This window comes from Rattus norvegicus, chromosome 4 (assembly GCF_036323735.1).
Source record: "Rattus norvegicus strain BN/NHsdMcwi chromosome 4, GRCr8, whole genome shotgun sequence".
NCBI classification, from domain to species: Eukaryota; Metazoa; Chordata; class Mammalia; order Rodentia; family Muridae; genus Rattus; species Rattus norvegicus.
In genome coordinates, this window is record NC_086022.1 from 60,191,286 (window position 1) to 60,218,064 (window position 26,779).

Sequence of the window (26,779 nt, forward strand, 5' to 3'; positions counted from 1 at the left end):
CTTCTTTACCCCCAACAGGACCAAGCGCCTCCCTCTGGAGGTCTCTAAATCAGAGTGTCCCCCTTAGCCCTGATCCACACGCACCCTCTGCTAGGTTCAACTCAGTCTTGTAAATGATCGCCCATTCTTCAACTAGATGACGACCACACACGTTAGAGCCGGCAGAATCGATCTTGCCTCTGCTTGTGTTGTACAGCCTTCGATCTATGAATGCCAGTACATTCTGCAGTAGACATTAGCTGGATCCTGGGTAGCCAGACTCCCCCACTCCCAGCCACAGGGTGGCAAGAGCTATGGAACAGAGAGGCTCAAGGTATGTTTCTGTACAGCCCCCCCCCCCCCCCAGAGATTGATGGGATGGGTTAGAGCGGGAACTCCCGTGCTGGGTATCTCGACCAGCTGAAAGGGCAGTAGATGTAGAACAGTTGAGCAAGAACAGCCGGGTGTCTGGGTGGAAGCAGTCATGGTGAACGGAGGGGGCATGCAAGATGGTGATGTCGACAATTACATTTAGGGATGACATCAGGTTGGGTCTCTGGCTGTAGGAGTGAGACTGGGGTCCAGGAACTAAAAACAGAGACGTAAAGACATACAAAGGTTTCAGAGTTCTGAACGTTGGATGCGGAAAGGGAAGCAGGCACTGGGAAAGGCCCAGGAACTGAGTTTTCCCCTCTAAGATTGGAAGGAATCATTTCAGTGAGTGAAAGGGCAGAACACGCAACAGATGGGTCCTGGGCCGTGCTCTGGTCTACACACACACACACACACACACACACACACACACACACACACGTCCTGAAGTCAAACGGATGATAGAGCAAGCCCCAGCCAGCAAGCAGTTAGCTGTGTATTGTCAGCTACATGGGAAGAATTCAAGTGTGTGGTAGGCTGTGACAGAAGGCTCAAGACATGAGCAGCTAAACCAGGGAGGGCAGTTAGTGGTTGTGGTTTCCCTAGAGGGTGAGAAGCCCTGTGTGGAATTCTGAATGAGGAAGTCGGTTTTTTTTTAAGAGACCCTCAGTCTCCAGCAATATTAGCCCACCCTTTTGGTAGCTCATTGTTTTTTTGGAGGGGGATATCCAATACTTAATTCCCTCTGAAAGCACATCTTTGGGGTTGTTCTGGAAGACAGGATAAACCTGTTTTTCAGCTAGTTCAGTCACATTTGAGTGTCCTGGGGGGAGTCTGCTATTTTAAAGACCTGTGGAAAATTAACTTGTTAATCACAGATTCCGATGCGAACCACGGCACTGTCCTGTTTCTCTGTTGTTTTAAAGATTATAGTTGACGTATTTATTTCTGTGGAGCACCCAAAGGGGACTCGTGGAGATTAAACATAATTTAGTCTGGGAGTTTTATTTGTGAGTACTGAGGCACCTTATGGATCTTGGAGACCCTCAGGGTGGTCTGTGACAGAAGTGGGAATTAATACCTTTAATGACAGGGATTCAGGGCTAGCTAGCCTCAGGCTTCTCAGTGCCTTCCTACCTTGGCCTTGGCTACTTAACTCCTTCTTATCTTACCTATAGGTTCAAATGACAGTTTCCTCTCCTCCTCTTCCTCCTCTTCCTCCCCCTCCTCCTTCTCCTCATCTTCCTCCTTCTCCTCTCCCTCCTCCCCCTCTTTCTTTCTGAGTGTATAGTTAAAAGTTACACGTAACATTTAACATCGCAGTGTTTTCTGTAAGATATTCATCCATTCATTTAAAAATATATCAGACACACACGGGTTGGTTTTATACTCCATGTTTAATCTGACCTAAGAAAGGACCCACATTGCTACCAGAGAGCTTCACAGCCCCTCAAACGCACGACCTCCTCCCTTCCCTCAGACAAAACCACCAACTTGTGTTATTGATTTCCACAATTTTCCTCTTAATTATCATGTAGGTACACATTTTTAGGCGATCTATTGTTTTGGGGGCCCATGTAAATGGAAGCATTTTCTGTCTCTGCCATTCACTTTACATTTCTGAGGTTTGTCCCCCTAGGTGTGTGCTCCCTCCCTGTATTGATTTGTTTCTTTATCTTTGTTTTTGAGACAGGGTCTCACTCTGTGGTCCTCCCTGGCCTACAGAGATCTGCCTACCTCTGCCTCCTGAGCATGGGGGTTAGAGGCGTGTGCTGCCATGCCTGACTCTTGTTTCCACCTCTTTCTCCTGTACACGGGCTTTGGCACCTCCACTTTCTTGAGGCAGGCAGGCAGGATACAAGGGCATAGGGTGCCCAGTACCCTTCTACCTTCCTAGCTAATGTAACGCCAACGAGAAAGGATGTTTTCCACATGCGGGGAGACAGCCTAGAGCCTCAAACACAACTAGGTGGGTGCTCTGCCTCTGCGCCAGGCCCCAGCCTGACTCCACTGGGTCTCTGACATTACTTCACTTTAAACCCTGCCGGGGCAGATGAGAGATTGTATTCCACTTGTAATTTTGTTAATTCTCTGCATTGGCTGAATTTTTAAACTTTTGCTAATTTGGTGGTCTGAGATAGTCACTGGGGTCTTAACTTTGCTTTTATCTGACTGAATTGTGTACATATATAGAGCATTCACGAGTCCTCTTCTGCGATACAACCTTTCATTAAAAAATAATTTATAGAAATTGATTCGTATATATTCTTTTTTTTTTTTTTTTTTTTTTTGGTTCTTTTTTTCGGAGCTGGGGACCGAACCCAGGGCCTTGCGCTTCCTAGGTAAGCGCTCTACCACTGTATATATTCTTTATATAATCTGGGGTTTATTAATTCTTCACCAGTTTTATATGTTGCAAATTTGCCCTCCTAGTTCTTAATTTAGATTCTTAAAAAAACAAAACAAAACAGATGTTCTTTCTTTCTTTGAGATCTAGCCTTCTTAAGTGGCCCAATCTGGTCTCCAACACATTAAGTAGCTCAGGCTAGCCCTGAGCTTGTAAGCCGTCTACATTAACTTCCTGAGTAGCTAGGATTCGAAGTGTGCACCAGTGTGCCAGATTTAGACAGTTTTCATTTAAAAATTAGAATAGATTAAATTTTAATTTTATTTTCAGATAGGGTATATATGTATGTAATTACACTATTGCCACACTGTCCACCAACTTGGGATCCTCCTGCCTCAACCTCAACAGTGATGGGATCCCAAGAGTATGCATCATACCTGACAATCTTTTCTTTCTTTCTTCTTTTTCTTTTTCTTTTTCTTTTCTTTTCTTTTCTTTTCTTCTTTCCTTCTTTCTTTCCTTCCTTCCTTTCTTCCTTTCTTTCTTCTTTCCTTCCTTCCTTCTTTCCTTTCTTTCTTTTGAGAGATGGGGGGTCTTGGTATGTTATCTTGCCTGGCCTCAACTAACTTCCTTGTTTGAGCATCCCATGTCACTGAAGCTTTAGAGAAAACCAGTCCAAGGACCCTTATTTTAATGCAGTTGGTTTTTGCTCATCTTTCTCTTTTTACAAACCTTTACTTTCTCTTGCTTCTTCTGTTTATTTTTAAAAGTTATTTCTTACTCCAATGTTATTTAAAAAATACACCCCCCATACTGCCTTCTAGAAGCTTTATAGTTTTGCCTTTACATTTAAGAATTTTAATCTACCTGGAACTGATTTTTTATGTGGTATAATAGAGATTTAATTTCATTTCTCCATACAGAGCTATAAGAGTTGCAGCCACATTCATTGGTCTGTCTGTCTGTTCCACATTGTTCTGCCGGGCCACGTCTGAAAGGGCGAAGTTTCCAAATGGGCTTGGGCTCAATTCGGTGTTCTGTGCAATCCATTTGTCTCTCTATAGCATTTTTTTGTCTCAAACGTGATAGACTAAAATGCCTCTCTCTTCAGCATTAACTTGACTTACAATCTTTGTTTTTGTCAGACACTGCTTGTTAAATTTTGTGTAACCGTCATTAGGCCTGGGGTGAAAGGAACTTCACAGAATCTCTGGATATTGGAATATTTAGGTTTAAATAAACCAAAATACAGCCATTCTGGTGGCTAAGACCTCAAAAACAGTTTACTGGGAGCTGAGGCAGGAGGATAACACATTCGAGGGTTGCCTGGTGATTTCGTTTTCTTTCATGGTACAGCCACCTGAGAGATTTGTTGGGAAGAAGAAAAGATTCAGAGAGAAAAGAGGGTGATAACAGAGGTGGATGTGTGGACATAAGCGTCGTGTACTCTGTAAATGGACGCAACTATTAAAAACAAACAAGCAGGAACATACAGCTCAGAGCACTTGCCTGGCACGCATGGGAAAAGGCCAAGACTTTGATCAGTTGAGCTTGAAGAAATACCAATGAGAATTACAATTCATTGAGGATAAAATCGAATGGATCATAAGAAACAGCCTGGTTTTCATTGCCCTCCAAGCCACTGCTATTTACTGGAAGGTGAGACCCAACTGTGATGACTGCCTCTTGATTTCAAAGGCTCTGAAACATGAGGGAAATATGTTTTAGGATCGATGTGTTAAGCATTCGAAAAGTTAAAGCTCAGCTGATCAATTAAATTACTTGTTAAATTCAGTTGAGGAGAAGGCTACAAATATTTGAGGTAAATTAATTCTCTAATGTGGAACCCAGAAAGACAATGAAATAAGAATGTAACGAAATGATTTAAAGTCTGAGAGGATGGCAGGAAAAAAGCCATCATCTAATCAAAAGCTCCAGACGGAGGTAATAGAGACTGGAGAGGAGACAATGTTTGAAAAGCCCAGCGGCTGAGAACGTTTGAAAATACCATCTACTAGCCAAACGCAGGACACTAGAGAGTCCCTAGCACAACAGAACAGAGACGTCTATGTCCAGGCATATTACCATTCCCAACGTTATACATGACAACAGAACTGTAGAACACAAAAAGCAAGGAGATCTTCAAAGCAACCAGAAATGAACAAAACCTACCAAGGAACACAGCAGATAGGCCAATGGATTAAAGTGCAAAATGGGAGCCAACGCCCTGCAGGTTCTATTCCCAATGTGTCGAGAGAACAACTAATCGAGTGGAGTTTGTATCCATTAAAATGCCTTCGAGAATGAGAGTAGGACAAAGACTTTTCAAAGAAATTGAACCAAAGCCAAGAACATTTTCAGGAGAGTGACTCCAAGCAAATGGAGACTCTCCCTCGATAAGAGGCAGACCTTTTATGAGAAGTCAGGGCCCTGAGAACCTGTGGGGAGGCGTCTTGCCTCTCAGCTGTCTGGATGGCTCTTTAGGACTGTGTGGATCTGCAGATACCTACTTTTGCAGCACCCCCGTGACGCATTGAGAAAGACATTATGGAAGCTATTGGAGTCTGCGTCCCAGTTGTTCCATTTGGGGCAGGATTGCTTGGATCTCTAACCCGACCTACCTGCAGGAAATAAAAGTCTTTCAGCAAAATGTTGTTTAAGGGTACTTCCTGTGGTGTTTTCTGTCCGTAGGTGCACTGCCCAGAGTACACTCACTGCTGTGTGCTCCTCCCTGTGAACTTACCCACTAGAAATGTAAAGGACATGAGCATGTCACACGGCTTCGCTCCCAGAGCTCAGCGAGTGTTTGGCACATAAGTGTTCCAGTAGACTGCTTATTGAGTAAATGATTAATGAGCCATTAATTATGAATGATAAGCCAGTATGGAGTATTTTCTTAAATACGTGTTTCTCTGCTTCAAATTCAGCCACTGGCTATGCTACTCTGAGGGCGGGTAAATTCTCATCGAACTCTGCCATCCAAGACGGTAGACATTCCCTACGTGGGGTTGTTTAAATTCGTAAAAGTAAAATATAGTCATGTCCCAGGCATGCCAAGGGGCCCGCTGATTGTCCGTCCTCCTGGATGATGCGGGGTAGAATGCTTCCATTATCGAAGAATGTTCTATTGGCAGTGCTGCCGTAGAATTCTCCAGAATTCCTAACCGCTCCTCTTTCTTTCCTCTTGCTCTTGCTCTCACTCTAATTCTCTCTCTCTCTCTCTCTCTTTCCATCTTCCATTTCTAAACCAAGTAGAGGAATAGTTGGTCTCATTGTTAGTGGCTTAAAATGGTGCTTTTGAACAAGAGGATGCTGGGTGTTTTCGGTGACTAGTACCATTCCCACCTTCTTTCCTTTGGAATCTCTGAGCTACGATTTACCAGCTCCCTCTTTTATTCTCATGGCTACTGAAGCTATACAATTGCTCTCTTTTCTAGGTCCTTAAGCCGTTCGCTAATGTTACTTTCTGAGCGTTTCCAAAGCTGTGGTTCTAGGGGAGTTAGGCGCGCCTGAACAGCTGATCCATGAAATAATGGAGTAGGGCAGGCGGGGTGGAGAGCAGGGCCAGCTATCAATAGGAGAGTGACCCCCTCTCCACACATGACCAGCTAATTGGCCATTGTGGGAAAGTATGTGTGTGTGAGTGAGTGTGTGTGTGTGTGTGTGTGTGTGTGTGTGTGTGTGTGTGTGCGCGCGCACATCTGCTGAGAATCTCTAGTGACAGGTGGCCTTTGTGGACAGAACAACTTTTGTTGGATTTTAGCTCAGATTCTTAACTCCTTCAGATTTTGTTAGATCCATCCTGTGTCATTCAGGTCCCATCTTTTGCTTCCTTCTTTCAAGACGACTACTTTGTGTATTGGCCTCTGCTTTATTCACACTGTTCCCAAGCCATAAGGAGACTGAGGGGGGCGTCAGCAGGCCGGAGAAGTGGACTTGGCTGTCTGTTGGAAACTGTACAAAAGACTTGCATGTCCTGCAGAATTGTCTCAGTAGAGTGATGACTGCCTGCTGACAGAGACGAGGGGTCCTGACTGAAGTTCTTCTCGTGTACAATATACATTCCCTCTGCCACACTCTCCCTTTGTTTTCCCTGTTGCAACAGGAGTACAGACCTGTGATTAAGGGCTAATGCCTTTGGAATAATGAGACATGTCTCGGGCTGCACCAAGCCAATTCATCCAGGTTGTCTCCTCTCATACCCCAGGCCTCCTGTGAGGTAGGGAGGGAAGGAAGGTATTTCCAACACCACCTGACTGGTGAGTTAGTTCACTTTGACCAGGTCAAAGGCCCCAGTTTTTTTAGACAGGGACTGAGCATCCCAATCCCCTGACTCTTGGTCCTGTGACCCTTTGGTGATGCCCTCAGCCATCTGCATACAGTGTATAGTGTGACAGTGTGAGCGGATGGACAGAAGGAGCAGTTGTGTAGAGGAGACAGCCCAGGGCCACTAGCTGCTTCTTTTTCTCTGGAGGTGGAGGATTTGATGTTCCTGAGGAGGTTGGAACAGGGAATGTCCTACCCATCCAGCCGAGGAAAGAAAAGCTAAGGGTCTTGTCTTCATTTCCACATCTTTCCATTCCCTTCCCGGGAAAGGAGGGAGGAGGGTTGGCCCGGTTCTCCCAAGGACTGGCATGTGGGTACCACATGCTAGACCCCCTTAGAGTCTCATGTCCATTCTCAGGCCCAGTCTGCTGGCCTTTAGGTGATGTTCTGTCGTGAGGCCTAGGCCATGCCCAAGCTGGAGGGAAGCCCCTGAAACTTGTCTGGAGGAGGAAGCATGCAGGGCACCCAAGGAGGAGGCATAGGCCCTGGGCTATCCCCTGTGGACAGAAGGACACTTCTGTTCTGCAACTTTATCCTGGCTGTAGCTTGGGGCCAAGTGAATTTCACAGGGTGAGTGACTGCTGCTTGGTGGGAGGGAAGGCTGGCTGGGAGGAGACCTATGTTGTGTGTGTGTGTGTGTATGTGTGAGAGATGTGTCTGTGTATGTTGGAGTGTGTGTTTGTGTGTGTCTCTGTGTTTGTGTATGTCTGTGTGTCTGTCCATCTGTCCATCTGTCTTCTTGGGTGGGACCAGACAAAAGCTCCAGCTCTCATTCAGAGCCCAAGTCAGATCCCTTGGCCTCCCACTCATGCTCCAGGCTGGACAACTTGGCTGTGTTATTATCTGTCTCCAACTCTAAAGTTCTACATCTAAAGCTCTCTGTTAAGTTTTACCACTCTGTGAGGATCCCCTAAAATTGAGAGTGGTTGGGAAGAGGGAAAAGGTCAGAAGAAGTGGGAGGGGACAAGAGAGGGAAATGAGGAAGGGGTGAATAGGATCAAAATATATACATGCATAAAAAGTATTATTAGGTGTAATTAGTATATGCCAGTTAAAAAACAAATTCAAAGCTCTGAAAATTGCATGCAGCAGATTTTATACATGCTCTTCTTAGGGGCTGATGGTTTATATTTCTCCTAAAACTCTTGAGGAGGCTAGTAACCCTCATTAGACTGTGGACTCATACCAAGAGTAGATGTACTATGATCTTTCTTCGAAGCACCACAGTCAAGCTTGCACGCCAGGCCTCCCAATATCGCAGAAGGTAGCTAGATGGTCTCCAGGCTTTTATTAAGGAAGAGACACAGCTTAGAAAGGGAGTCATCTCCCCAATGAGAGCCCACAGCATCCTACGTTCAGACCCTGGAGCTTGAGATGTGGGACTCTACCTTATCACCTTCCACCTACCCCATGGAAGGATGCAAGCATTGCTCCTCCGCCCCAAGGTTGGGGTCATCTGATATCCCCTTGCATGGGGGGCTAGCCTAGGAACTGCCATTGGTTCCCCAGCAGCTTTTAATCTATCTGCCCATCCACCCGCTCCCTCTTCCCTTTTGCTATGTGCCAGGTTTCCTTCAGTTCGGTCCCTTTCTCTTCCACACCGGCTCTTTCAATCGACCTAGCGTTTCAGGAGGTCTCCACAGTTTTCTTCACCCTCCCCATGTCTCCCCAGAGACCAGGTTCTTCGAGTCCTGGCCAAAAATGAGAAGCAGCTGTCACTTCTCAGGGATCTGGAGATCCAGAAGCCCCAGAAGGTGAGGATTGCTCCTGGGCGCCTCTGGGGGCACTACTGTCACCACGCTTGCACCTCAGTTCTTTGTCTTGCCCCCTTATACCTTCCAATCCCAAACCATCCTTCCTGAGGTCTCCAAAAAGGATCACCAGATTCTAGACAAGTCTAATGTGGCTTTTCTGCCGTGTGTGAGGAGCATGTCCCTGTAAAGTTGGGTGGCCTTTGTAAACTGTGATTCCTTTAGCTTTCTCTTCTATTATGGATGGGGGATTATGAGCAGACTCTGAAAACAGCTGTAAAGTCCTAAAGCGGCAGGAAAGCGCAGATGCCCCTGCCGCGCATGCGCGGTGCCATGTGCCATAGGGGCCCCGGCTTACATCTGCCTTCCAATTGGAATGGCTTCACTTGGCAAATGTGTTGTATTTGGGTTTGTGTCTGTCAGCCTGGGTATCTGTTTCCAAGAACATTTGTCCTCTACAAGTTTTCACAATGGAAAACATTTTCTTTGACAATTATAACAGAGGGCTTTTGTTTGAGGGCTTGTAAAACAACCAGCTTTTTCTGGATGCGGCCCAGAGTGCTCGCAGCTATTTGTACAGTGTCCCCATCAATGAGGGGATTCCACCACTCTCCGAGCGTCTTCGTTTGACAAATGTAAAATGCAGATATAGGGCACGGGCTCCAGATTTGCCTCTTCTGCTTCTCATGGTGATGAGAAGAGGTGATGCTCCCTCTCCCTCTCCTGACCTGGGTTCTTCTCCAGCCTAGTATCCAACGATGGCTATCTCATTGGTAGGAACTCTAGGCTCTGTGGATCCGGAAGACATTGCAATGAATGAGTGAGGCTATGAGTGAGGCAATGAATGAGGTAGACTAGGAAATGCGGAAGGAACCTTGGTGAGGAGGGGATTTATTCCTGGCTGTAGACCCTGGGATTTTTTTATTTTTAAATGGAACTGGATCCCTTTGAAGTATAAAAGAAACCTAGTCCTCCAGGATGCCTACCGAGTATATAAGGACAGTCGATAAACACAGCTGTGTTTCTTTCTTTTTTTCTTTCTTTGTGAACAAGGTGGACTTCTGGCGTGGCCCAGCCAGACCTAGCCTCCCTGTGGACATGAGAGTTCCCTTCTCTGAACTGCCCAGCGTTAAAGCTTATTTGAAGTCTCACGGCCTTGCCTACAGCGTCATGATAAAGGATATCCAGGTGAGAGCCTACCCTGGCTCACAGTGAGGCGTTCACCTCCCACATTTCTTTTTGGTTGGTTCAGAGTGGGGACAACCTCGGGCCTAAGAGCAGACATCTTGCTCATGGGTATGCAGCAGCTGCATGTTTATGGACGTGCTGCAGAAGGAATTAATTGTACATTTCTGGGCTTGGGGATGTAGCTCTGTTGTTAGATATGTCTGGCATGTGAAAAATCTACTCCATCTACCCTGTGTTCGAGGACATCCCAAAGACCCTCACAGGTCTGGGGAGTTGGCTCAAGGTGGGTGCCGTTCTCACCAGCACCCAGACCAAGCACAGCTGCTCCTGTAATCCCAGTGTTGAGAGGGTGGGAGATGGGGAGGAGCAGGGGTAAGGGGAGAGACACAGGGATCCTGGGGTTTTCTGGTTAGCCAGTTTATAATCAGAGAACAACAGGTTCAGCGGGAAACCTTGTCTCCAAAAATAAGGCGGAGAGCGATTGAATAAGACGCCTGACATGGATGTCTGGCGTTCACGTGCATTGCACGCATTTAACGGAGAGAGAAAGAAGAACACGTAGCACAGCCTTCTTCCATAACAAATATTTGGGTACCATGCAGATGTTAAGGCTCCCGGGCTGCATCCTTGTGCAGATTCTGTGGTTGCCTCCATACCTGTAGAATCGCATCCACAGAGACTCATTCCTAACCGTGCTGGTCGCACTAATCTCCTGCAAGGGCTCAGACTGTGGGAACAGGGAGCCTCCCAGTGCGCACACACTTGACACCGCATGCCAAGGGATCAACGCATTAGGCAACATTCCTTTCCCAGGGCAGCACAGGGCTGGGGCACTGGGTCCATTCAAAGTCCTTTATCCTTCACAGACACATCTGTTTTCCCGCTCAACATGTGGGGGTGGGATGTTTCTCTAATTAAATCCCCCACAAACAAAAACGGGGAAACTCACACAGACAAAAGAGGCTACCACATCAAAAGAACAGAACTGAGTTCTCATTTTTAGCCCAGGCCTCTATTTTGAGGTTCCCATTTCCCTGCTTCTGCTACACCAGCCCTGAGAACCCTGCAGCATTTGGCAAACAGATACTTAGAAACCTCCACAAACTTTATTGATTACCGCATGTCCGGGACATCCCCTGAGCTTCCCTACTGGCTCCTCTTAGAGAGAGCCTCTCCTGAAGCCTGAGCTGCTGTGGGACTTGTCACTCCTTCCCTGGAAAAATGCCTGAACTTTCCGCTCTAACCTCTGCAAGTGAATATCCAACGTGCAATCTGCAAAGCATTAAGCCCGGACTGCCCTCTTTGAGGTCATTCTGTGGCTTTGAGGGCGCCAGGGGTGGGGAGAGGCTGTTGTTCTTGGTTGATTTGTGGTGACAGCTGGGGAGGGGTGCAGGTCGGAGAGGCTCAGAAGCACTGACAAGACTAGAAGGGGCTTTGCACACCCAGGTCGATACAGAGCTAAGGACACACAGGCTCGGCTCTAGGACTGACGTGTCCCTTCACAGTGACCCTTCAATAATGGTAGCTTGAGTGATGTCAAGGTGTCCAGGACTGACATGTGCAGGGGGTCCTTATTGGTACATTGGTGTCTTTGTGCACCTCTGGCCTTGGTTAGGACTCACTAAATGTTAGCTGAATTCATATATATGAGGAGGCAAAGCAAAAGGAAGCGCGTTTCGCAGTGAGGGCCAGGCACAGCCAATCATGGAAAACTTTTCCTGATGGTTTTGGTTTTTGTCCAGAGGAAGAATTTTGAGGAGGGGGCCTGCATCTTCTTTTTCTACCTCTGCATCTGGGAATACTTAGAAAGACAGCTGTACTCCATGCACAGCCCCCACCGAGCTCGCACACACACACACACACACACACACACACACACACACACACACACGAACACACACACGGACACAGACGCAGACGCATGCATGCACACACATGCCTACTGTGTGCTGCGTATGTGGCAAGGCACTTGGACACACAGAAACTGCAAACAAAAACAAGTCCACCAAACTCAGGGGCTTTATCCAGGAGAGCTAGAGGGAGTGGGATGGGGTGGGGGATGGGAAGGGAGGGAGTAAATGCGTGATTACTGTGGAGTGGGTGAGGGCCCTGATGGAGTGCGCACAGGTTGCTATGGGAGCGAATACCAGAGGCACTGCACGTCACCAGAGCTGTGAAGCTGTAATTACCCATGCGTTTGTGTGCGACTGAGAAGCAGGAAAGGGGGGCTTTAGGGAAAAGAGGCCCCCTCCCGGATTTGATGATGGGACCGGGACCGGAGTTTTTGTAAAGGGTATCTTTTGCCCTGTGAAGTGGGCAGAGGGGAGACTAGGAGGGTCTTTTACACCACCAGATTTGCATTTCTGAAACACCACTCTTACTGAGATTGTGTTGAGCTGGGGACAGGGCCCAGGAGACTGACAGGCAGGAGGTTGGTCGGGAAATTGCAGTGGGCCAGGCAAGAAATTATCTGATTCCGAGGGTGCTTGATTTGCATTTAATTTTTCTTCACCTCTTCGTTCTTTTCAGTCCTCCAGTGTTTTTTTCCTCCTCCCTGGGATGAGTCACTACCGAAAGGCTTCACTTGAGCAATCAGCGCTTGGGATTTTAATGGCTTTTTTTCTGATTACAAAATTAATAAATATTCATGTTAGATAATTTGGAAAACAGGAGAAAAGCACAAGAAGAAAACAAAAATCACCCAGGCTCTGACCATCCAGAGAGGAATACAATTTAGTAGGAACACCGCTTCACCAGCTCCCCTCTCTGTGGGCTTGACCACATCAGCATACAAATAGGCAGTTACTGAGCCTATCTGAAAAAAAAAAATCTTTCTGATCCCATCTCTTTCCCCTCTCCAGCTACCATCCATCTCCCTGCTTCCTTCGAGAACAAAACTAGAAATACTGACTTTTTATTTGTTTCCCACACCCATCATCCCTTTCGGCAGGCTGTCTGCCCCTCACTTCACCAAAACGGCCCGGGGCAAAAGCACAGGGAGCACCCAGCCTACTTGGGCTCTAATTGCACGTCTTTCTGGGGTGCAGTTCAGTGATGTCTCTCCTCTGGCCTCCTAGGAGTCTGTACTGTCCCCCGCAGTCTTGGTTCCCTGGTCACTCTGTCAACCACAGTGTTCCGGTTTGCAGGAAACCTCAAGGCTGTTCTCTACACTTTGGTTCAGGGAAACGGAGCTAAATCCCTCTACCTCCTCATGACCCCCGCTTATGTCTCCAGCTGAAGTCCGTCCTGAACTCCAGCACTGGCTGTCTGAGGGTCTTACAAACTCTACAGGCAAAAGGCTCTTCTGTAGCCTCTGGGAGGTCAGGAGTCTTCTGGGAACAAAGGTGGGAGTCACTCTGGACTCTTCAAAGCCTTCATTCAACCTGCTGCAAACCTTAGAGTCTTTCTTCAAATACTTCTGACACATCCAAACTACCATCATGGGTCAGGATAACTAAAGCCGAGGGACTATTCTGGCAGTGTTCTACAAAGGGTCTTGCCAATACTCAACACCCTCCGCCTTCACGAGAACTGGGATCACAGGAGGGCCAGACTCTGTTCCAGGAACTATCTAATCGTTCTCCCCCAACCTTATCCTTGTTTGCCTATTATCCATGTCAAGGCAGATGCATTCTTACCCAAATTGATAAATCCAATTATGGTCAGCCCCTACTTGACACCCTCCAGTTGGGGCTGGGTAGCCCACCTCTCTGGAGATGGGGCTAGGAGGATGTTAAATTCCAGGTTGGCTATATAGTAAGACTGTCGCAATTGCAATCAAGCAAGCAAGCCAGCCAGCAAGCACAAAAGGGAGTGCAGGCAGGCAAGCTCTCATAAATGCAAAGTTCTTGAAAAGACCAAGGCTCCAAGTGAGCCACTCCCCCCCAGTCATCCTTGCTCTCCTGCAGTGCTCTGTGTCTGCAGTCTTCTTTGATGCTCCTAGAACTTGCCTGACATGTTTCTGCCTTGGGGTTCTCGCCTGTGTCCACATCTTTGTACTTGCTGGGGTCACTCCTGGAATGTGGCCCTAGCTGGTATCTGCGTGACCCATTTGCTTACGGCTTTCAAAATCTTGCCCCCATATCAGCTTTTGTCCTTCTTTTAACTGTACCTGTCCTCTCTCCTGTCATGGCCATTGCCCCCCTCCTCCTAGCTAAACTTTGCTGGTATTGACTGTATGCCAGTCTAAGCCATGTGACAGCACTTAGTGTTGTATGCTGAAGTGTATGATAAAATGATCCTCATCGTATGAGGGGAAACTGAGGCAGAGCCCAGTTTAATGATCAAATTAGTGTGTCATCTGAGACAGCCTGACCCAGGGACCGAACTGTGTTTTAGACCATCTATCACCTCAGCAGTCAAGATAGTTGGTTGTATGTGGTGTTTGAACTTGGGTTTCACTGCCAGGGGTTCAGCCTTAACTGCTGGGGGGGGTTTCCCATTTTGAAAATATCAGGTTGGTAGCACTTTCCAGAAACGGTGCTCACATAGCCAGCTTTAGTTCTAGACAAGAAAGCTAGGGACCTGCCTACTGAAAGCACACAGTTCCCCACGCTGTGCTGAGTCTATAGAGGTCTGTGGTTAAAGCAAGGCTGCAAGGAGATTGGGCATTCTCTAGGCCTCAGCACCATCTTTGGGGTCCTGGGAGGCTGTTTTGCTTCACCACAGGAGTGCTGTTTTCTGCCTAAGGCTTCAGCCTTCCGCATCCCTGTAATAATTGAATTCACATCCAGGTCTCACTGTCCAGGTCAGTTAATGGTCTCCAAGGAGGTAAAAATGGCTGACTTCTGAGCTACTCATTCTGTCCCCCACCCCACCCCCCTTGAGGAGCCTGACAGGGTTGTTCAACATCCTGAACCCATGGGAGGCTTCATTCTCAGCTCTTAGCCTCTTCTCTCACCCCCGGAAGGGAGCAAACATCTGTGTAGTTCTCAGTCCAGGGTAGATTAATGTTCCTGGAATTGAGGTCCAGCTGCGAGGGCTGAGGATTCCTAGCTCCTAGGAGGGTGTCCTATCCATTCATGGGGCCGAGAGGATGTTTGGAAAGACATTTGCAATCTGGTGCCAACCTCCTGTTTGCCTCCAATCTGATTTCTAGAACAAAGGCTGTTCAACTCCTCAAAGTTGTTTCCTATGGGTGTTTCTGGCCATGTTGCAAGAGCTGGACCATCTAAGGCTTTCTTCCCACTTCCCCTCCCCTCTGCCCCCCCCAATCATCCAACCCCTACTCAAGCCTTAGTACATCTTGGGACATTTGACGTCTTGTAACTTCATTCTACTGGGTACAGAGCATGACTAGGCCTGCCCAGACCCACTTGTCAGTCTGCTCACAGCTGCTCATCATGGCTGGTTTTACCAGCTCTCAGTGACAGACACACATTGGTCATGGTAGGCTGGGGAGATTTAGATGGATTTCCTGGGAAAAAGATACGTTCTTTGTTTGAGAGCTTCCCAGGGTGGTCCTTGAGAGTGAGCCTCAAGGACAAGGCCTCCTCCAGCCGTGCCTGACGTACACAATCCTTCCGGCTTTGCCCAAATGCAAAGCCCCAAGCTCGGCCAGCCTAGCCAGAAACATGGCAATTATAATTACTGAACATGTAGTTGGTGCTGAAACATGAAGTCATTTGAGCCGCAAACATTGATTTCTAGTCCCATTTGAAAATCTGTAATCTATGAACTTGAGAGTCGTGAACAAGTGGACAGGGCCCTTGGGGAAGAATGAGTTACTGGGCAAGTCACCTCATGCATAGCAGCAGGTGGGGACCCTCTCTCTCCCCCAGCCACAAGGACTGAGGACACTGCAGCTGGTGCTTCACATTAGCCGTGAGGGGTCTGGTCCTGGAATTATTAATTCACGGAAAGGCCCTTGCTTACTGAAGAAGTATAAGCATGCTGCCAAAACGCAAAAAGAGAGTATGGGGGGAAATGTTCAAAATTCTAATCTTATTCCAACAGGCGCCATTAGCATTTTGTTATATTTATTTTTGGCATTTTTAATGTCTTGTTTTCCTGTGCTTGAGGGTACTTGATTTTCATTACTTGAGGAAACTTTTTAATTGCAAGAAGAACATGATAGAGTTTTCAGCTGTTAACATTCTGCATACTTCTGCTTCCTCCCTTTATCTATATTTATTTATACACGCACACACAAACATGCATATCTGTGTGTATATGTTTTATTGCTAGGCTTGAGGAATCCAGTGCTGGGAACAGGAAGATCTGCTTTTTATCTCATGTCTGCTGCTGCTTAGCTATGCATTGAAGAGCTGTCACCGTCCAATCTGCTTTATCTCTGAAACACCACGAGTTAGTTCCTTCCCTGGAATCTGGTCATTTGACCAGATCAAGTGAGAGAGAACATGAGAATAAAGATACCATAGACCAAAGGGTACTGGTCCCCAAATAAGGCAGTATCCAAACTGTGACCCAGAGCTTAAGGAGAGGTCCCTTTGAGTGGTTGAGGATGTCGGTTGACATCCTCGGGCAGAAGGGCTTGGGAGCTTTCCACTCTGCATAATCAGTGTTAGTCCTGGACCTGCCTATCACACTCTGACCTAAGCTGGGAAAAGTGTCCCAGCAGTGATCTCAGCAGGGGGGCAGTGTGAGCAGTCCACAGTCACCTCAAGCCAGGCACTTGACTGCCCTCCCTTCCTGTGGTCAGTGGGAAACTTCACGTGAAGGTTGAATGCCAAGAGCAAACCATCTCTCAAGCACGTTGCTTCTGGCTCTGGCACGTTGTATCTGACAGGCCGTTTACATGGTGAGAACAGTGACACACTCATCATGATTTGGGCTGGCCTTGTCCGTATCTGGCTTTCTGAAATGGCTTGGATACCAGTTGTCTAAGCTACTTTCTGGGAGCGGAGTTGATGTTGGGAGTCAGAGCCATCATCTGCTCCCAAAGGGCGGTCAGTGCCCATGGTTTTAAAGTACAAAAACAACGTTGGCAGGAACCTATGAGCATCTTCTTAACACACCTTCATAGCCATCATGACATTTTATCCTGTGAAGCAGCACGGCATGGACCGTTGTCCTTATGCTTAAGCTGGGCAAACTAAGGCTACAGCAAGTTCTACCATAAGTTGGGAGTAGAGATGGACTTAAAATCTGTCTCTCTGGACTGACTGGCCCTGTGTTCATTTGGACAAGATAGTATGAATGCCGGTACATGAAGAATCGCCCTTCAATCACATATAGCCTTCTGTTGCACGCGATCAGGGTGGTTTCCCCCAACCCCCCCGCCACAGTGTCGATGCTGTGGGTCCAAAGCCCCTCTTCTGCCTTTCCAGTGTGTTTTCCTATCTGCTAGGTGCTACTGGATGAAGAGAGAGATGCCATGGCAAGGTCCCGCAGGCTGGAACGCAGTACCAACGGCTTCAGCTATTCCTCTTATCACACTCTGGAGGAGGCAAGTCCATCTGGGCAAGCTCTAGATGGGCTTTGGAACCCCTTGGCATAGCCAGGAGCAGGCAGAGACCAGAGAAGGATTCCGAGACTGCAGAGACTATAAACATGGGATGGTACAGAGAAGAGACATTAGGAGGAGAGATGTTTGGGGTAGACAGCCCTAAGGGGTCCAGAGTCAGATGGAGGGAACAGGAGCTCAGAAGTACACCTAGGTGGGCGCAGAATCTATGAAACGGTTCGTTGGTTGGCATATTAAGGTGCGGATCTATTATAGGCCAGAATTAAGTAGGCGGAGGCTGCCTTCATAGCTCATCCCCTGACTAAGTGATTCATTGATCTCCTTGTGACCAGTCCTGGTGTTCCGTGGCCCCAGCTTTGGATTCTTGAAGGCATGAGTGGCATCAATCCAGGCACACTGGGAAGTCATGCCCATGGAAATAAGCAGTTGCTTTTACTTGGCAAGTATATGATATAGTGACGCCCAGCTAGATGTTAGCGATGGTCACTGTGTTTAAGAGAAAACATACAGGCGAGTACAGGAACCTCCACTCCAGAAAGAAACCCAAGGAAAGGACCTCATTTGCTTGTTAAAGGACATGACATTATTGATATTGTCTACTCTATCATTCTTCTCATTTCCCAGGACCTGTAATGGAGAATCCATTTTCTTCCTAATGTTTATTCATTGGTATATATATATTGAAAGGACAAGAAAATGAACTAATATAGACTGTCACTGTTATTGATGCCAACAATAAATAAAACACTACCCTTCCCTTCTAGCTGCTGAGTCTAGAAGGGGTGAAAACAGTATAAAACTGCACTCCACAGTTTACGAGATCTGTTAAATGGATAAAACCTACCACAGGGTGAAAGGCAAGAGAATGAATTTTCAATAGACAGACCCATGTAGGCCATGTCTAGGAATTTATTTAATATATTTTTTTAGACAGATCTTCCTATGTAGCCCAGGCTGGCTTGAATTGCTGGTCCTCCTGCCTCTGACTCCCAAGGACTAGGATTACAGACATGTGGTGTCCAGGCAGCTCGTGTCTAGGATTTGAGTGAGATCAATGCATGCTTTCCTCTCAGGCAAGGTGAAAGTGTAGTTCTGCACGGGCACAAGGAGCCTGGTGTTCTTGTCAGGCCTCAACTAGGTGCTCTTTAGCTCTGAGGGTATTTTTAAGATTTCTAATTCTTTTTTTTTTCTTTTTTCTTTTTTTTTGGGAGCTGGGGACCGAACCCAGGGCCTTGCACTTGCTAGGCAAGCGCTCTACCACTGAGCTAAATCCCCAACCCAAGATTTCTAATTCTTTAGACTTTTGTATTTCTTTAGACTCCCAGGGGAGGTAGGAAGCAATAAAGAAAGTGGGGTGGATGAATGAACCCCATTCGCTGATATGCTTGGGGCTTACCCCTTTCCCCATGTAACTCCCAGTCTGATAAGACTTCATAATTTTCAGATATATAATTGGATCGACAACTTTGTAGCTGAACATTCTAATCTTGTCTCCAAAATTCACATTGGCAAGAGCTTTGAAAATCGGTCCATTCTTGTCCTGAAGGTAAGAGCATCTTTAGACTACAGAGCGAGCATCTTTATCCTAAGGTTGAGCTCATTGGCAAGTGGCTGGGCAGGTGTTTCTGGCTAGGGAAGAAGAATGTATACTGTGCTACAGACCCATGAGCTTGTGTCACCAGGGACTCACCCTTGTGAGTATGGACAGGTGGCCGTGCGGTGACCTGGGCAGGAAGTAGTGGAAGGTGCTAAAGAGACAAGGCTGTTGGGGCGTCTGTTGTCACCTCAGCTCAGGGGGAGTGTCAGTGAGTCAGCGCCCTTCCTGTTGCCAAACTTGCTTCACCTGCTAAGTGACAACAGAGGCGCATGTAGGGGTTCATTTGACAATGACCGAGGTCATCTGCCTTAGACAGCCCCATAGATGGGCATGCAGCCTCTGGAGAAACCTTCCAGCCCTTCACGGGGGGGGGGGGGGTGGGTGGGGAACGACTGAACACAGCTTGAGCAAGTGTGGTCACTGTAGTGCCCTTGGTCATGATGGAAGCAAGGTGAACAGTAGCTCAAGCCCCAGAAGAGAATCAATCCATAGCCTGTGCTCCCATGGGAACCACATGGGCACTCAGCATGGCCGGGGGGGGGGGGGGGGGAGGGGTAGCTACTGAGCTCTCACAGGGCTCTGCAAGATGCTTCAGAACAGTCAGTCTTGCCTAACTTTACCGTGACTGAACTTGCTTCTGTTTTGGTGTCTTACCAGGTATGACCACAGTCTCTCGCTAAGTCTTTGCTCCTCAGAGTATGGCTTTGTACATCAGTACCCTCATCACCTAAAAGCCAGTGCGTCTTAAATGCAAACTTAACACCCCTCCCTAGACACACTGTTCCAGAAGCTGTGTATTGTTTACTCTTTCTGGGAGACACGTGTGCCCATCGAAGTTGGAGAGGCACAAGTCTAAGATACTTTCGGTCCTGAGAAAGTCTGTATTTCAGGTTGGGTGACTTTGCCTTCCAAGAATAATACTGTAAGGCAAAGGCCACACTGGGTGTTCAAACTTCGTAGATCTATGTACGTAGACCAGCGTATCCTCCCTGTCTCAGGTTAAGCTCTCTGACATACAGATTCATTCCAGACAGTAAGGATGCACCTTTGAGGGACAGCACCATGGCTGTCTTGCTCACACCTTTGTTTGTGGTCTGATTATTTTCCCCAGTTCAGCACTGGAGGTCCAAATCGCACAGCCATCTGGATTGACACTGGGATTCATTCCCGAGAGTGGATCACTCATGCCACTGGCATCTGGATCTCGCAGAAGGTCAGCTGGGAATGGCAGCTGAGGGACAGCCTCAGGGACTGGGCCCATGGCGAAGGGATGCTTGGGTACTTATTAAAGGGATCCCTAGTTGAAGAATTCGACTCAGTTCCTTTAAATTCGGGAGTCTCTATCCCCTCCTGTCCTTTGGAACATTATCAAATGCCCTGGCCTTTTACAAGTAGGGGATTCAGGCTAGCCTGCTTCCCAAGTGTTTAAAACTTAAGCTTTTGGTTCTATGTGGGATACATTTGATGACCCAGTACCATCCCTTCTTGTGGCCACTGGACTGTTTTAGAGTCCAGCTGCATTTCTGAGGAATACCTGGCAAGGGCTGCCTCCTGTCACCCTCTCTTGCAGATTGTCAATGCATATAGCAAAGACCATGTCTTGAAAAAAGTATTAAACACTATGGACATTTTCATAGAGATTGTCACCAACCCTGATGGCTTTGCCTTTACTCATAGCATGGTAAGCTGGAGATCCCCAATAGTGCTCATCTGAAGTTTGTATTTGGGGCAGAGAAATGTCTTGGTGGCCTCTGGAGCTGGCTTCTTCAGGAGCTTTCTTCAGAGAACCTGGCTGGCAAAAAGGGGGTTGTCGAGGTATTAAAGCTACGGGATTAAAACCATCTTGTCCAACAACCTGCCCACTGCTCAAGGAAGCTTCTACTACTAGCCTATGATTAGACTTCTCCCCATGCCTTACTTGAACCACAGATCCAATCTGCTCACTGATCCAAGCTCCATGCCAACCCATCCTGTCCCCAGGGGCTGTCTCCTTTTGCTCCTTCCTGCCCCACTAGGAGCCCCTCCCCCTTCCATGGGCCAGAATGTCAGCCATCTCTTGAGGTGGGCCCAATTAATGAGGTTGCATGACCTGGGCTTTCTCAGAATCGCTTGTGGCGGAAAAACAAGTCAATTCAACCCGGCATCGTCTGCGTTGGTGTGGACCTCAACAGGAATTGGAGGACAGGCTTCGGAGGTATGGCAGCCTGTGGCATCCAGGGGCAGGACTTGAGGAGGAGTGGGTGCTCTTGGGTAGGTCCTCTCACACCGTCAGACTATTCTGACTCATAGATTGGGAGGCCTGGACAACACTGTTGACTAATCTACGTGTGTCAGGGTCAGATGAGCACATAGCTAAGCCAGAGTGTGGGATGTAGGTGAGGTTGCACGTGAAATACATGGACCTAGATGCTAAGCCTTCATGGGGACATTTAAGAGAAGCCTGAGATATTAAAATGAAGACACATTGCAAGTATCCTGAACACGGCGAGAACATGCCAGAGGCTAGCTCATTCTGACAGGGTTATACCATCCATGGCTGGCGTGGTTTCTTGGTGACCTTTGTCGATTGTCTGTCTCTCATACACGTGACAAAGGCACAGAGATTAGATAGGGAAAGCAAGTCTTCTAGAACACCCAAAGGAAATAACCTGGATCCCAGCAAATCAGCAATTGGATGGGTGGGGTTCCAGGACCAGTCAGGATAGTCAACTCGACCTCAGCCCCAGATGTGGTATTTATACTCCACCATGGAGACAAGGGTTGGTTCTCCAAGGGACACCAAGCTCCCACTGTCAACAAACAGATCCACAAGTCGATGCCAAGCTAGAACATTCTATATCTAGGTGTTGGTGGCTTTGTAAATCTGGTGTCTTGGAGGTCGTTTACATGAAAAATAAGGAAATTTCCAAGGGATGGAGAGCAAAGGCCCAGGATTACTTGGTGGTGGGGGCCTGAGGATCAGGACCATTCGAGAACCATGTGGAGCAAGAGATCATGGCTGTACAAAATTAGACCTGTCTGCCTCCCAATTGACCAGGGTTGACGTAGGTGGGCAACTGTGTCTCAGGCTTGACAAGACTCACAAATCCTGAGGTATCTCAGTTTAGAGGAAGATAAATTCTGTCTTAAAGAAAATAAGGGGTCTCTCTGTGAACGAATAAATAAATCTGTGGATATACAATGTACAAAAACAATTATTGGGGCAGGGGAGCCCAAAGGAGTGGGAAAGCTCCCATAATCCCACTACCCAAAGATTAGTGCTTTAATAATTCACCATGTACTTTCAGAGATTTCCCCTTGCTACAAATTACATTTTTTAGGGAAGGAAAAATAAACAGCTAATGAATCCATTAGCAGGTACTTGTGAGGCAGGCAGACTCAGAGGACCTTGACTGTGGACGTCAGAGAGGCAGGCGGCTAATTCCCATTTGGTTAGGGAAAGATTGGTTTACTCTGCTTAGCTCAAACCAGAACTAATGGGCCGAAATGTTTCTCCATATTTGGGCACAGCCACCTGGCCGTTGGCAGGGGAACGGCTCTTGCCTGCGTGGGCTGCAAACACAGACAAAGCTTTCAGCCTGCCTGCTCTGCTCATCTGTTGCTATTCGTCTTTCATCAAGTGGAGCAGGTGCAGGAGCTCAACAGACACAACAAACAGGGCCACTGCAAGCTTAGCCTCTGCCAGTCTAAGGGGCTGCTTGCACTCCCGCTTCTAGCCAGGGTCCCCAACCTTAGGCAAGGACCACCCAACTAAGAGGGGATGTGTTCTTGACTGATAGAATGGCCCTGGGCTGCCTGGGGCCAGGAATAATAACACGTGACTCAGGTGGGAAGACCTAGTTTATGGTTTTCATATTTTAATTGTATCATGGGTAGCCTGGAGACCCCCACCCCCACCCCCTCAGAGCACTGTGCCTCCCTCACCTGAACTACAGGGAAGGATTAGTTTGCAGGATTACTCTGCTGTTGGCCCTGGGGACAAGAGGGCTGCTCACTCTCTCAAAGGTTCAGAAGTTGGGGCAGCTCTCTGGTCTCCGGAAGGCTTGGATACAGTCATTTTGGGGAGGTAGAAGGGGAGTAAGAAGTAGGGATTTTTCCTTCCCCATGAGTTGCTAGCCCACAAATCTTGACCAGCACACACGACATGGTTCCAGAGGAAGGAAGCATGTAGGCCAATCTAAGAGAAGCGACAAGCTCAACTACCAAGAAATGGAAGCACAGGCGTGGCAGTATAGCTGAGTCATCAAAGCACTTACCACACACACACACACACACACACACACACACACACACACACACACTCAACTCCTCTCTGCGCTCTCCTCCAAGTAGGTTCCCTGAGAAAAATTCTCAAGAGCCATTCTCAGACCAGCCTCAAGCCACTGTGGGGATCCATCTTGTTTTCCCCCAGAGCACAAGTCCATGGGGCTTCTAGGGCTGTGGCTGGGAACAACTGCATCTGAGCCCCTGACCAGCAATGGACCCCAAAGAGCTAGCCAAAAAGGTGCTGCTTACTAGGTGAGGTTGGGATTGGGACAGAAGGCTCAGGTTGCCTTGACGCATCTTCCCAGGCATGGAAACTCGGTCAGGACTTAACCCAAAGAAGGAGCGGTGAGTGCTTCCTGCAAACCCGCAGAGTCGCTGAGTCAGGGTATGGCTTCCTTCGTCATCCTGACGTATGAGGAGAAGAAATCCAACAATAAACACAGCCTAACACAGAGGTCATCTTCTGCACAAAGTCCCATGCGGGCAGCTTACTCTCAATGACACCTCTCTTCCAGCGGTGACAGAGGGACTTCTCTCCAGAAGGTTTTGCTTCAGTCACACAGACACAAAATAAAACAATGCAGTCAAACCTTGGCTGGCCTCTGGAACTCACTCTGTAGACCAGGCTGGCCTTGAACTCACGGAGATCTGTCTGCCTCTGCTGAAATTAAAGGCATGCACTACCAGGCCTGGCCACCTTTCCTCTTAGCCCCAAACCAGAAATGACACATCATTTCTGCTCAAATTTCCTCTGGCCAGAAGCAGTCACATGACCTCAGTCAACTTGCAGAAGGAGCTTGCAAGACGTAAAGGTGTTTTTGAACAGTGGCTCACCACACCTGGGGACTTAAATTCATTTGGGTGATTTTATTTTGCTTTCAGGAAATGGTTCTAACAAAAACCCCTGCTCAGAGACTTACCGAGGGCCGGCTCCCGAGTCAGAGCCAGAGGTAGCTGCGATTGTGGCCTTCATCACGGGTCACGGGAACTTCAAAGCTATGATCTCCATTCACAGCTACTCTCAGATGGTCATGTACCCGTATGGCCATTCTCTGGAGCCTGTGCCCAACCATAAAGAACTGGTAAGATTGGCTGGATAGGGTGAGAAAGCAGAAAGCTTCTTTCTAGGGAACTCTGCCTGATCCATCTGCAGGTGACTCCTTTGGTTCCCAATATGAGGGTCTGGACCAATGATAAGAGAGTCCAGGGTAGGAAGAGTCAGTAGAGTTGTTCCCATGTGTGATCAAGTTCAGAACTGGAGGAACTCTACTATCTATATACAGTGGCTACCACCTCATGCTTCTCAGCAGCTGCTGAGCGTGCAAAGGCTGGCCATCCCCTGCCTCTTACTCTCTGGCTGTCATTTGCAGTTCGAGCTTGCCAAGGATGCAGTAAAGGCTCTCTACAAGGTGCACGGGATGGAGTACATTTTTGGCAGCATCAGTACCACCCTCTGTAAGTGAGCTACATCTGCCTGGGGCAGGGCAGGTGCAGCTTGAGCAGGACCACTGACCTTGATGGGCTAGGTGGATGGCAGTACCCAGGGAGCAGTAGCCGTGCACAGACCCTGTCACAAAGTCCTCCAGGGCTGGGGGCAGGATCTCAGTCTATTGGCCTACTTGTGCAAGAGGGGAAACTGGTTGGGGGTGGGCAGGGTAGGAGGACCCAGGATGAGGCCTGAATCAGGAAGTTTGATGTGACTGGGCTCAGGTGGGTTGCGGGGCCCACTTTCCACTCATGATTCCTCTGTATCCTGTGACTACACCTTCTTCCTTCTTCCCAGGCACTTTTTGGCCCTTTTCTTTTTAGATTCAGCCAGCGGGATCACGGTGGACTGGGCTTATGACAGTGGCATCAAGTATGCCTTCAGCTTCGAACTCCGGGACACTGGACAATATGGTTTCCTGCTCCCAGCCTCACAGATTGTTCCCACAGCCGAGGAGACATGGATGGCACTACGGACCATTATGAAACACACCCTGAATCACCCCTATTAGCCACGCTACTCGGGCCAGAGCAGTTGGGGTTCACCCCTTTCCCTGAAAGTCCTCCTATATTAAGTATCCCTTCCCAACCTGACATTAGACCCCCAGCAAATACAAGCAACTTTGAACAGGCCTCGCTGCCCTAGTGTGGGCTGCTGACTCTTCTGGATGCTTAGGCATCCTCAGGGCAGCTCGTCATGTCTGGGATGCACCCCCGTCCCTGTTGCTTTCAGGAAACCATGAGGTTTGAGCTCCGCCTGTCCCTCTCTTTGCTCCCTGGGAACAGCCAATGTATATGTTGCCCTAGCAGTTTTTGACATTTTAATAAATCCAGAGGGGACTGGGCTTGATTTAAACAACAGAATAGCCAACGCCGAACTTTCTGTCCCTTGAGGGAGAAGAGGGTTCTCAGACCAGGGATGGGGTGGAGGACAAATTCAAGGGGCTTACTCAAGAGTTGCAGTAACCCAATGTCTGAATCGGAACAAGTCCCTGGTTTGTGACCATCAAGGTTAGGCATGTACTGAGTCGCACTTTAACTGAGAGAGTAAGAGGGCAGCATTTTGAGACCCCAGTGAGTGTGTTCTCCAGCACCTGCCATTTGGGGAGCATGGAAAAGGCCTGCTGTTACGTCCTAGAAGCGAGGAATCAATTGAAGACTGGAAGTGTTTGCAGCAGTCTGAGGCAGAAACACTAGTTTAAGAACAAGACCTTCATTTGCAAAAGTTGGGCCCTTTGTGTGCATGAGTGTGTGTGTGTGTGTGTGAGTGTGTGTGTGTGAGTGTGTGTGTGAGTGTGTGTGTGAATGAGTGTGTGAGTGTGTGTGTCTGTGTGAATGTGTGTGTGAGTGTGTGTGAGTGTGTGAGTGTGTGTGTCTGTGTGAATGTGTGTGTATGTGTGCTTGTGTGCAAGTGCGTGTGTGTGTGAGTGTGTGTGTGAGTGTGTGTGTGAGTGTGTGTGTGAATGAGTGTGTGAGTGTGTGTGTCTGTGTGAATGTGTGTGTGAGTGTGTGTGTGAGTGTGTGAGTGTGTGTGTCTGTGTGAATGTGTGTGTATGTGTGCTTGTGTGCAAGTGCGTGTGTGTGTGTGTGTGAATGAGTGTGTGAGTGTGTGTCTGTGTGAATGTGTGTGTATGTGTGCTTGTGTGCAAGTGCGTGTGTGTGTGTGAGTGTGTGTGTGAATGAGTGTGTGAGTGTGTGTCTGTGTGAATGTGTGTGTATGTGTGCTTGTGTGCAAGTGCGTGTGTGTGTGTGTGTGTGTGTGTGTGTGCCCGCGTGCGTGTGTGCAAGGATTCTGGATGCCTATAAACCAGTTCCTGAGGAACACAGAAGAACGGAAGCAGAAAGATATAGGAAGAAACCTCTTCCACACAGCCTGCAAAAAAGAGAAACGTTTGCTGGAAGGGGACGATTTTAGACGAACAAACTCATATTCACTAGATCGGACCTAGACAAGGCCCAAACTCACTGCAAGTTGAAGCAGTGAATCACTAAGTGTCTGAGGAAGGGGGCTGGGCTGATATTAGAGGCGACTGTATGAGCTG

The 26,779-nt window shown here is 47.9% G+C and overlaps 1 protein-coding gene and 1 long non-coding RNA gene across 24 annotated transcripts in view; one reads left to right on the forward strand and one right to left on the reverse strand.

The window, feature by feature from the left end:
* The window catches only part of LOC102553416 (uncharacterized), a 20,416-nt gene extending 14,621 nt beyond the window's left edge, over positions 1–5,795 (reverse strand). For 3 of the 4 annotated variants that reach the window (XR_010065776.1, XR_353201.5, XR_010065775.1), the window contains exon 1: positions 5,320–5,770. This is a non-coding gene — a long non-coding RNA (uncharacterized LOC102553416). Of the gene's footprint in view, positions 1–5,319 lie in introns of all 4 variants that reach the window. The other variant, XR_005503504.2, reaches the window with a different exon arrangement.
* A 42-nt stretch (positions 5,796–5,837) lies between these two features.
* Positions 5,838–25,598, forward strand: Cpa5 (carboxypeptidase A5). 20 transcript variants are annotated; one of them, XM_006236216.5, is made up of 12 exons: positions 5,838–6,957; positions 7,383–7,594; positions 8,697–8,778; positions 9,829–9,963; positions 17,273–17,371; positions 18,834–18,935; positions 20,098–20,199; positions 20,557–20,667; positions 21,090–21,180; positions 24,135–24,334; positions 24,623–24,707; positions 25,062–25,598. In XM_006236216.5, exons 2-12 carry the CDS (start codon positions 7,479–7,481, stop codon positions 25,247–25,249), a joined length of 1,311 nt encoding a protein of 436 aa, XP_006236278.1. In that variant the 5' UTR covers positions 5,838–6,957; positions 7,383–7,478; the 3' UTR covers positions 25,250–25,598. The 20 variants fall into 20 exon arrangements, with proteins under 20 accessions (XP_006236278.1, XP_038963901.1, XP_006236279.1 ...); XM_039107973.2 differs by having other exon boundaries at positions 5,842–6,957; positions 25,036–25,598; XM_006236217.5 differs by having other exon boundaries at positions 5,845–6,917.
* Positions 25,599–26,779: the final 1,181 nt, after the last annotated feature.